The sequence below is a fragment of the Lontra canadensis genome, unplaced genomic scaffold, assembly GCF_010015895.1.
Source record: "Lontra canadensis isolate GAN:19392208 unplaced genomic scaffold, GSC_riverotter_1.0 scaffold52, whole genome shotgun sequence".
NCBI classification, from domain to species: domain Eukaryota; kingdom Metazoa; phylum Chordata; class Mammalia; order Carnivora; family Mustelidae; genus Lontra; species Lontra canadensis.
The window spans coordinates 11,049,875-11,061,987 of record NW_022631046.1 but is presented as its reverse complement, the minus strand read 5'-3'; the positions used below and the strand labels follow the sequence as shown (position 1 = coordinate 11,061,987).

At 37.2% G+C, this 12,113-nt stretch overlaps 1 protein-coding gene across 2 annotated transcripts in view; it reads right to left on the bottom strand.

Moving 5' to 3' along the window:
• The window catches only part of CFAP54 (cilia and flagella associated protein 54), a 317,324-nt gene that overhangs the window by 95,133 nt on the left and 210,078 nt on the right, over nt 1-12,113 (bottom strand). For both annotated transcript variants that reach the window (XM_032874281.1, XM_032874282.1), the window contains 3 exons: nt 10,830-10,952; nt 6,845-6,898; nt 1,568-1,775 (listed from right to left, as the gene is read on the bottom strand). In XM_032874281.1, the coding sequence (XP_032730172.1) occupies nt 1,568-1,775; nt 6,845-6,898; nt 10,830-10,952 (385 nt within the window). The remainder of the gene's footprint in view (nt 1-1,567; nt 1,776-6,844; nt 6,899-10,829; nt 10,953-12,113) is intronic.

Here is a 12,113-nt window from a genome sequence, read left to right as displayed (position 1 = left end):
CACCCTGGGAGATGTATCTGAACATAAGAGATGGTAGGAAGAGTTTGATCCACATTTTCCTCCTGCTCTCTTTGCCTCTAAGTGACCCTGGTGCTTCTCTGTGTGGCCCTTCTAGGTAGTAGCCTGCCCTTCCTCTTGGAGGATTAAATAACAAACTATGTTTTTCGTGGCCATAATCTCCTGATCTGTTGGCCTCATCATACCCAAATAATAATAAAAGTTACATTTTAAAACAGAGACAATATTATTCCAATATCCAAACTGGACAAAGATACAACAAGAAATGAAAACTACAGACCAATATCTGTTGTGAATAAGGATGTAAAAATCTTCAACAAAATACTAGCAAACAGAATCCAGCAATGTATAAAAAGAATTGATACACCATTACTAAATGGGAGTTAGTCCAAGAATGCAAGGCTGGTTTAAACACTCAAAAATCAATTACTTTAGACACTCGGTGGCTCAGTAGTTAAGCAGGTGCCTTCAGCTCAGGTCACAATCCCAGGGTCCTGGAATCAAGCCCCACATAGGGCTCCTTGCTCAGCAGAAAGCCTGCTTCTCTGTCTCCCACTCCCCCTGCTTGTGTTCCCTCTCTCGTTATGTCTTTCTGAGTCAAATAGATAAATAAAATCTTTTTAAAAAATCAATTACTGCAATATAGCATCAGAATTTTTGAAAAGTCTGGTCTTGGGAGATCAGATCTTTGCAGTGTCACTTGCATATATCTTCTCCCATTCTGGAGTATTGTCTCTTTGTTTATTTGGTGTTTTATGCAAACAATGAATCATGGAATACTACATCAAAAACTAATAATGTACTGTATGGTGACTAATATGACATAATTAAAAAAACAGAATCATCTTAATAGATGCAAGAAAAGCACTTAATAAAATGCAATACACTTTTAAAATAAAATCATTCAACAAACCAGGAATAAGAAAGAAATTCCCCTGCCTGATAAAGAATATCTATAAAAAACCAACAGTTAACACCATGCCTGATGGTGAAAAACAAACTATTCTTAGGGCAACATCCAATACAGGTGAAAAATACATATACATTATGACTATAAATCCCATCCATGGGCATCTTACCCCATAGAAATATACACGATATGATATGGATATACAGAACATAGAACTTCAGCATGGCTCCCTAGAAACACAGTGAATGCACATCAATAATGGAATGGTTGAATAAATCATGAGATATTCACAGCATAGAATATTATACAACCAGAATAGCAGAACAAACAAAGCAATTGACTTAAAGTGGTTTTAGTGAAGTTTTTCTGATAAAAAACACAAGATGCAGAAAAATGTATAATATATGTTTTATAAATCAATGACAAATCCTATTTATACATATATATGAAAAAGTATATGAATACTGATATTTATAAATGGATATACATATACCTAACATATGTGTGTCACTGAGATTAGAGAAAAATATGGAAGAATATATACTAGACTGTTCATATGGATTACTGGGAGTGGATTGGGAATGGCTGGTGAAAAAGGAGAAAAAAAAAAAACAAGCAAAAAATAAAACAAAAGATTACCTTTCAAGTTTGGAAGGTTTCCTCTACTCTTCTCAGAAGTAAGTCCATGGTAGATTGTTTTCATTGAATTTTCTGGGACACAATTTATTGTTGCAGCCACACTTATTAAGAAGTATGCTTTAACAAAAGAAAACTTATTTAAGAGATGTCGTTGGCCAACTGTAACCAGGATTAGAGGCAATCCTTTACTTATTAATTCATCAAGTGCCTAAAAAAAAAAAAAAAATGAAACAAAGAAGAAAACAGAGCAAATGAGTAAAATACTATTTTCAGGTAATATTAGTTTTCATCCTCTTTTGTATTCCTCAATTGGTGTTAGACAATGGAATATAGGATAGACACGAGGTGCCATAAATGGCAGGTCTATCGCAAGAGACGTATAATGTCAAAACAATCCCAGCAGTTCTATGTGCTTCCGCCATTCCCCACCAGTTTGTGACCTGTGCCTCATGAGCCCAGCTCTGCCACATGACTGAACCTGGTGCTGAGAGCAAGGGAGGGGACACCTTATCAAAATAAAGAACCCACAAAAGCTCATCAGCCATGCACGCCCAGCTGTTCTGCTTTCACATGAGTAAATAAGAGGTACTAGGACAGGAGCAGGGGGAGCATGGATAGACAAGTAAGCTCCCTACCCAGCTTAGATTCTGAGCTCAATCATTAGAACTCCCCCTTGTGTACACCTTCTATCAACTCCCTGGTCCCTCTCCTGTGCACATACACTTTCTTGGCAAAACAGCCATGGTAAAATCCAACGCTGGACCTCTTTTAGGGTGTGCACCCTACAGCTAAAGAAGGCTGAAGGAAAGCATGCAGTCAGACTAAGCCAGCCCACTTTAAGATCCTGACCAAACCTCAGTGCTACCTGGTCATCATCCTACATTTTCCTAGTCCATACACTCTCCCTCTATCCTAGACAACCATTTCACACTCTGTTTCAAAATTCTGACCCTTCCTCCCCATGCTCCTCCCAGCTAATGACCTTGCTTCTTCTACTTAAAAGAGAAAACTGAAGCAGAGTAGTGTCCACAGACCTATAGTTCCATTCTCCCACCCACCCAAGTATCTGCCCCATCACCCTGCCTCCCTTCCTGCCCCTGAGATCATTGATCTTCTCCCCACTGGTCTACCCAGCAATTCTCTCCTATGTCATAAATGTCCCCTTGTGCATACATTCTCATCAGCACATAACCATGCTATCTTCTCTTCCATCTTAAAAAACCAAAAACTCTGTCTGCCTTGACTCCCTTCTCCTGCTACTACCTAAATTCTCACTCCCCTTAATAGCAATGATCCAAAGAGTTGTCAAAATTCCAATTTCTCTCCTTTCATTTGTTTTTAAACCCACTCTTTTGATACACTGAAACCCTTTGGTCAAGGTCACCAGTGGCCTATACTTACCTTACACCAGTAATCAATTCTTAGTCCTCATATGCCATTTTAGTTTTAATCTAAGACATCATTATCTTATATGCCAATTAAGCCATCACATGCCCTCAACTATAAAATGCATTCTAATTTCAGAGCTACTAAATGTGAAAAAAAAAGATGCATGTTTAAGACTCAGTGAGTTATGGAGCTTGATTCATCTGCAAAAATACAGCACTATTAATCAATTTCTCTTTTGAAAATATTTCTCTTAGCTTTTAAATCACCACATTCTCTTGGTTTCTTCCCTAACTCGTCAGTCATTCCTTTTCAGTCTTTGTTACTACTTCTTCTTCTCCTTTATTTTTAACACCAGAGTGCCCCGGGGCTTTATTCTCTTCCCTCTCCTTACTCCATCCCCTTAGATGATCTCTTTTATTCCCCCTTAGATGATCTTAAACAGCCTCATGGTTTTAGTTTCATCTAAATGCTGATAAAATCCTGAGTTTTTCTTTCCAGCTCCAATCTCTCTTCTTTTTTTTTTTTAAAGATTTTATTTATTTATTTGACAGAGCGAGATCACAAGTAGGCAGAGAGGCAGGCAGAGAGAGAGAGAGGAAGAAGCAGGTTCCCTGCCAGGCAAAGAGCCCGATGCGGGACTCGATCCCAGGACCCTGAGACCATGACCTGAGCCGAAGGCAGAGGCCCAACCCACAGAGCCACCCAGGTGCCCTCCAATCTCTCTTCTAAAGTCAAATCAACTTCTGACTCAAATAGTCCACTTGGATATCTAGGAGATATCTCAAGCTCAACATGCCTAAAACTGTATTCCTAGCCTCCTCAAAACCATACACACATATACACACACACACACAAAATACAAGCCTTCTGAGGGCTGGGAATTTGTCTGTATTAATTGACCGATATGTTTAACAGCACTGGAACAGTACCTAGCACACAGTAGGCTCAAAAGATCAGCTAAAGTGAACCCTTTAAACAGGTAGATCGGGCCACGCCTCTCCTCCAAACCTTCCAGTGGCTCCCCATGCTGTTCAGAAGAATCTAAGTTACAAAGACCCTACAAGGCTCTTCTCAAACTGGCCCCCCTTCACCCTTCTGACCCTGTCTCCTACTGCTTTAGCATCATCCACACAACTCTTATCCACACTAAGATGCCCCTCACCAAGCTAGGCAATCCTGCCCCAAGGCCTTTGTACTCACTGCACTCTCTTCCTAGATGGATCCTAAACTTCCAGATTTCCTAAACTTGTACCTTTACCTATTCACAAATGCCATGTCAGTGAAGACTAACTTGATTACCTCATTTAAAATTACAAGCCCCAACCTAGCTCCAATAAGTTGCTTCCAATCCCCTTACGTGCTTCTGGGTTTATTCTCTCCCTTAGCATGGATCACCCTCTAACTTACTATATAATTTACTTAATTATAATGTTTACTTATATATCAGGCTTATTATTGTTTTTCCCACTAAAATTTAAGCTTCCTGAGGGCTTGGAGTTTGTCTGCTGCTTATTGACTGAAATATTTCTTTGACAGCACCAGAATGAGAGCACACAATATGCTCTTACTAAATATGTGTTGAATTAACAGTATTTGTTAATTAATAATTTCATGTGTTGGGGCTGTCTATTCTAGAAGAGGGAGAAACTATTTGCCCTACATGAAGAAAAGTCTCATTGTTTGGGAGAGTTTGAGGCAATATTGGCCGTGGAAAGGTCTAGTGCTACTGTTCATTTTCTACTCTCTTCTAAAGCGTGAAAATCACTACATGCAGAAGAACCAGACACGGGACAGCACTAAGTCTGAGCAGGAAACAAACGCATACTAGGGAAATGGCTGACATTCTATATCGGGGGAGGGGGAGAAACTTCAGATTGGTTGGGGGTGTAATAGGAGAGGAAAAGGTTTTTCTCTTCTTTCTCCCTAGCAAACAGTGTCTTAATGAGCCTTGACAATTACACACAAACACTTGAGGATCAAAAGAAGATTAATTGTAGTGCTATTTAACACTCATTTCTCTCCCCCTTTACAGAAAATATAAAGTGTTATCTGAAAAGTCTCAAGCAGACCAACAGTTCTGTTTTAATTAATTAGCTAATAGAAATCAGCTTTCCGTTACACTGTCAGTCTCTTTTGTTTAAAAAGAAATGATCATGCAGACATTCTTTTTATGCCTCAAAACCCTCCTTAAAGAAGTTTTTTTAGGATGCCCTGGAATTTATAACTGCAAAGAAATAAATATTCTTAAACATCCGAAGGTCTTGGAACACTGAAACAAAATGTGAATATGTATGTGTATCTTCCTCATGCCGATTCTTTCATTTCAGGCAACTTGCTTATAAATCAAAACAAATTTTAAGGCCAAGCAATGAATCATCTGAAGCATAATTAAAAGCGAAGTTTGTGGAGTAACATGAACAATAATGGAAAAGTATTAAGATCACATTTAATAAAATGTGGCTATAATGCCTATCAAAATTATGGAAGACAAAACTAAAGCAATATTGAGAAATGTTTCTCAAAATTATTTAATACAAATAGCTTAATGAAACAGAATGCTGTTTCCTAGCATTTAAAAAAATTAAAACGACGTGCACCTATCTCTCTACACTGACTAACACCTGGTTGTGTGAATGCCTTACCTGTCTGTAACCCCTTAACAATGGGTGCACTAGCACTCCTCCGTTCTCACACTTTCTGGTGGACAGACTGACGAAACTCCTAAGGTTTTAAAAAATGATTTCAAGATATTTAAATGTTACATGACGTGGGTGGAGCTAGAGAGTATTACGCTCAGTGAAATAATCAGAGAAAAACAAATATCATATGATTTCATTCATAGGTGCGAATTAAGAAACAAAACAGATGAACCTGGGGAGGGAAGTGTGAGGGGTGAACCATTAACTTAACTTATCTTAACTTATCTTAACTATAGAGAATATCCTGAGGGTTGCCGGAGAGGAGGTGGGGTGAGGGATGGGCTAAATGGGTGATGGGGGTTAAGGAGGGCACTTGTCATGAGCACTGGGTGTTATATGTAAGTGACGAATCACTAAATCCTACTCCTGAAACTAATATTCTACTACAATTCTAGTTAACTAGCTAGAATTTATGTAAAAACTTGAAACAAACAAGAAAGATATTTAAATACTACTAGGTTATCAAAAACTTAAATCCCAGTCATTCCATTACTGACAGGAACAAACATAGTGAGATGGGCAGTCTAGTCCTCTCTTTGTAAAGGACACTGGAGTGAGAGGAGTTTCTTATGAAAATGTCATATGAAAATCTTCCATTAGCTAGCACTACAGTGGTAAGCATATTGCAGTATGAAAATGTATCAAACTATTCAAACACCTTAAATTTACACAATGTTATATGTCAATTATTTCTCAATAAAATTTTTTTATTTTTGTAATTTTTAAAATTTTCACTAAAGGAGAAAAAGAAAACCATTGGAGAGACTGAGAGGCAGTCTCAGACTGGAGAAAGGATGTGAGGAAAAATAGTATTGAACAAGTGAGGTAATAGCAAAACACACAAAATCCTTTCCTTACAATCGAAGTCAGCCATTCTCATTTAGGTAATCAAAATAAATATTAAAATTAGATACTTGACATGGCTACATAAACAAAATGAATACACATACATAGTTGAAAAATTTACAACCAATAATTGATATTTGCCCAATTGGAAAACAAGATCTGTGTGATGCAATCCTACCTTAGACCTCAGCATTTGGAGATAAAACCCCATTATTAGAAATAGAAGAGCATATTACATAGGAGATTTTTAAAAAAACAAAGGTTATATCTACCAAATAGATTGAAATGACTCAAAATTATCCTTCTTAAATATCCAACATTTATAAAATATTGTTATCCTTACCTGCATATTTTCTCTACTAGTAAGAGGTTTTCCTGAGTCAAATGATTGAAATATCTGTCAATATATAAAAGATTAACATTAGGAACAAAAACATCATTTTTATATGAAACTGTTACTGTGTTCTAAAAGTATTTTAAATATAATTTTTATTGTAAAAGTAATACTTCTTATTGAAAAAATAAAAGTGATACATGAAAGTATACGTAAAAAAATGTAATACTCTAGTCAGAAAAGCAAGTGTAGAATAAAGAAGAAAGTAAAAATTATACATAAGTCAAATTCTTTTGGGTTGTCAGTGTTAATATTTTGATGTCTTTACTACCAATTTCTTTTTGATGTATTCTAAATTTTTATATATATATATGTGTTTGTATTCCTTTTCATTAAACATTATATCATACTCATTTTCCATGCCATTAAGTCATTTGTAAACCTCAGTTTTATAGCTAGGTAATGTTCTATCCTATGAATGAAGCAGAATAACTTAATTCCTTTCCTTTTGTTAGACATCAAGGTGGACTAATTCTGATTTCTATCCTGCCATTCAGCCCTAGTTTAAGTAACATGGGTAGCTATTTTGCCTGTATTTCTGTCAGGTAGTCAGGTAGTAATCTATAAAACTTTTTCAGCTACTTCTTTTACAACTAAAATCTAGTTAATTAATCGTTTCTTTAACGATCCTCTTTGGATAGATTCCTGGAAGCACAACTGCTGAGTCATAAGAGTATTATCACTTAGAAGAATCTTTGCCAGTTTGAGATAAAATCATATTACTTTTCAGAGTAACTCTTTCTGTGGTTCTTTTCGTTTGTTGAGAATGGCCTGTTGTATGTTTGGCTCTAAATACAATGTCACATTAGGAAACATTCCATTTTTTCACCACAAAAGATGGATCATCGAACAGGGTGCATTCCTTTTGGTATGGAAGGTCCTTCTTTGAAGATGTCAATACTGATGCCCCACCCATTACCCCTTGGTCACCTGGAAATCACCAGCAGCTTCTATGGATAGGATATTCACATATGGACAGTACTCTAAGTACCTGTATGTCTTTGCTTGAGGGTGTTCTGTGGCCACAAAAGTGTTCAGAAGAGGCTGGAAGCGCAGGGAACAAGGCATTCCAATAAGCACAAGATTATGCCCCCGGTCTCTCTGAGGGCCCCCGCAGCCCATGCAAGGACCTCATTAGTGCTCTCTGCAACGGTTCTCCTCCCTTCCTATCTGACTTACCCACACCCTCACCATTCTCCTTGGAATCACCTCCCAAATATACCACTTGCTCCCAGTTCCTTATCTTAGGACCTGAGGGGTTTGAGGGACCTCTAAACCAAGATATCACATATAGCTCTTACTAGAATAAAGTGTTGGCAAGTGTTACATTTTTTTCCCCTCTTTTGAAGATATCTTACATCTTCTCTAATCCATTGAAAAGTAAATAACTGAATCTGGGGAAAGACCTTTGGTGATATAATTGGAAGAGAGTTGATGATTGGACTTTAGATTTGGTGATAAGAGCAGAATCCCATTATGAGTATCATGTTAAGAGATAGAGTTTCTTAAAAAGCCTGTGAAAAGTCAGGTAGTAATCTATAAAACTTTTTCAGCTACTTCTTTTACAACTAAAATCTAGTTAATTAATCGTTTCTTTAAACAACTAGACCCCAGCCTAATAACATTGGCATCTATTTTAATTATAAACCCTGAATGCGTTTCCTCTTTTAATTATACTTTTAAAATTCCCAACTGAAGCTAGAAAGCTTCAAATTAACTTTGAGAACACAAAATTTAAAGTCACAATCCATTGAAAGAAAATTCACCTATACTTTTCTCTTATGAAAACTGGTTAATAAAAGTGAAGTTTGGAATTTACCTGTAAAAATTAGTTTCAGATTGTTTTCTTTGGTGAAAGCAATGAACATTAAAAACTCTCTCTTGTAAAACAAAAACAAAGACAAAAAACAACAACACAAAAACAAACACCAAAAAACCAAAAAACTCTTCTCTTGTTTCTCATTTTACCCCACAGGTTTCTCTTTCCTTCTCATTTTCCTGGGCTCTAAATGTGGATGACCCTAAGGTTTAGTGCTCTGACTTCTGTTTTTCTCTCTCTGCTCCAGCTGATTTCATCCAGTCCCTTGATTTTAAACCTCTAACCCAATGCTCCCAAATTTACTAGGATCCAACTCCTCCAGGGAGACCACTTTTTGCTCCTTCCACCACTATTACCCCAACCATTGTCACGTCTCACTCAGATTATTTGCGAAGACCTTCTAACGGGTTTCCCTATTAAACCATGTTCATCCACAGTCTATTCTCCAAACATCAAGCAAAGTGGTCCTTTGACTAGTAATCTCTATACTGTCATTCCTCTGCCCAAAACCCTATAAGGTTTTCCATTTTATTTAGAGTAAATGCTGGTTCCTCACCAAGCCCTATGAGGTCCTACAGGACCATAACTCTTGAATCCTGCTGTCTGCTCCTCCTCTCAATTTTACCAGTATCACTTGGCCTCCTTGGTTTTTCTCAACCACATTTTGCAGGCATCTCCCCTCAGGGCCTTTATCCTTGCACTTCCTCCTAGTTGGAAGGTTTTTCCCTCAAATCTTTCACCCTCAAAACTCCCTTACTAGAGAGACTTCCCAAACCACTTTGAATAAAACTCACTGCCTTGGTCATTCTCTGTCCCCTCAGCTCAGCCTGACTGTCCCTCATGATACATCATCACCTGACATATTTATGTGCTTAATAGGTTTATGGTTTGTCTTCTTCACTGGGCTGTCCAAAAGTAACATGCTCCCAGGAAGGCAATAACTCCATTTATCTTTTTACTGGTTGAACCCCATGGTTAAAACAGTGCCTGTATTTAGTAAACACTCAATAAAATATTTAAATGAGTTAAATATAGTTTTAATAACAAAATGCAAATTATTTACAACAGGGAAAGGCTGTTGGCTGAGAAGCAAGCAAGAAAATACTGTTGATTTAACCCAGGTGAGAAGATGAGTTCGTTCATGCCAAAAAAAATGAGCAAAAAACCAACTGACTCTTTTCTCTCTAGATAGATACAGAAAGAGATAGAGATGGGGATGTATATACATACACACACAGTTGTATCCTATTGCCTACTGAATATCCCACTTAGGCTTATCTCTAGATAACCTCACACTTATCCTGGTACCACAAATTATAATGCTATAGCAGTCATACCGAGCATTAAGCAATGACACTTCAGGGGAATACAGTGAAGTAATGAGTGCAATGTATGTATATTTAATGTCAGCTTATACAAGCTATTTTCAAGACTAATAGCTTATTTCCCAACTTCTTCTAGGCCTTCCAAATTTGAATCCCACCAGTAAGTACTGTGTCTGTCAGTGTCACTCCTCACACATAACAGCTTCCCCAGGAAACTGACTTGTTACCTCCTGTTTCCTTTACTGCTGGATCACAAGGGTCCAAATGTCTGCAAGATCACACTGATTCTCATGAAACCCAAAACAAGAAAGTAAGAGCTCACTCTGATTTAAATATAAATGCCAGTATTCATTTTCAAGGATGTTTCAATGATCTCACTTATAAATACAATTTGAACAATGCATGTTTAACACTCTGGTATAAAATTATATAAATCAAAAAATCCAAATAAAACATGAGAAGAGACCGCTTTGACAAACAACATTAACCAGAAATTATCAGATCAGATGCCAAAATCTAACAGGTAGTGGCTGATAGGTCCATCTGTAACACAGAGACAGAATTCCATTATAAAAATTGACTCCAGTGCTGTACTGCCCCACATGACATCCTTCCCTTCCAAACGAATGAAACCTTTAAGAGCCTACTGTTAGCTAACAACCAGGCTTAACAAAGAAGTCTGCAGCACCAGACACTTATAAATACACTTTTGTGGAAGCATTCCCTAAATCTGAGGAGTGTTGCCTTCGAAAAGTAAAGAAATGGCTTTGAATCAGAGCAGCAGATTTACCTTTACTTTTCCAGGAGCCTTACAGCCAGAGGGTACCGAGGAAGGCATATTTTTTCCATAAAAAATCTGGGATATCTCATAAAAGGCTTCAGAAAAAAATCCTAAATCTGTAAGAACCTGAATCTTTAAAGGAAAGGAAAAAAATGAGATTTTTAAATTAAATAATCCATTTTACTTACAAAATAACAATTTTAGAGAAAAATCATCAGCTTTCTGAGATGCAAAATTTCTCTTAACATAATTGGTAATGCCTTATAAATTAATGCTTGGTAAACACAGTAGATGGAGATGTATGTGTTTGTGTGTAAGCCAGTTTACATGTGCAACAGACCAGGAAGCTAATGAAAAACAGCAGGCAACTGTTCGTAACAACGGACATTTGTCAGATGTGGCTTACTTCATCAGAGCAAACACAAAAACATGACAGGCATTGAAGAGTTAAAAAAAATGATTGAATTTATTTTTTGTACCCATGGTGAACTATGGTTTAGAAGAAAAACAAAACAAAAATACTCTTGATGTTCTCTAATACTCTGAGGAAAGTCAAACAAACCAGGAGATGAACTCTGTGATGTATCAACATAGAGACAACTATTCATTTTGTCATCCATAATTAATGCGCTCTGTCAGTTTTAAAGACATATCCTTAAAGTTAATCAGTTGGTAACTATAAATTGTACATGGGTTATTTGAATATTATCCAGCAGAACTTTCAATCAGGAAATTATGGGAAGAAAAGTTCCTGAACAAAAGTCATTCATTCGTTCAGTGTATTTATTGGGCACTTCCTATGTACCAAGCCCTCTTGGATGTTACATCCCTTCCCAATCTGTATTGAGCTAATTTAAGTGATACACGAAGATATACACAGTATTATAAGGGATAAAGGGTACTGACAAAAATGCTACTTTCAGAGTTCCAGTCAAGAAGGACTTTTCTGAAGAAGACATTCCAGAGAAAATTGGGAAATGACATGAAAGAGAGACACGTGAAAATCTGCTGAGCCATCTCAAGTAAATGTCATGTAGCAGCAGGAGCAGCTGGGGTGTCTTGGGGTGCTCAAGGAAGAGCCTGTGTGGCAGGAGTGTAGGGAGATTGGGGGAAGAGGGTTAGGAGGCAGGTATGAATGGTGGCCTGTAGACCAGACTGGGAACTTGGAATTTTAGTCTCTGTGTGATAAGAAGTTATTGGAGAGTTTTGAACAAGGCAGGTCCCTAACCTGACTTACGTTTTGAAAACTCCAGTGACTGTTGAGAATAGATAAAGGCAAATTGTACAAACAGG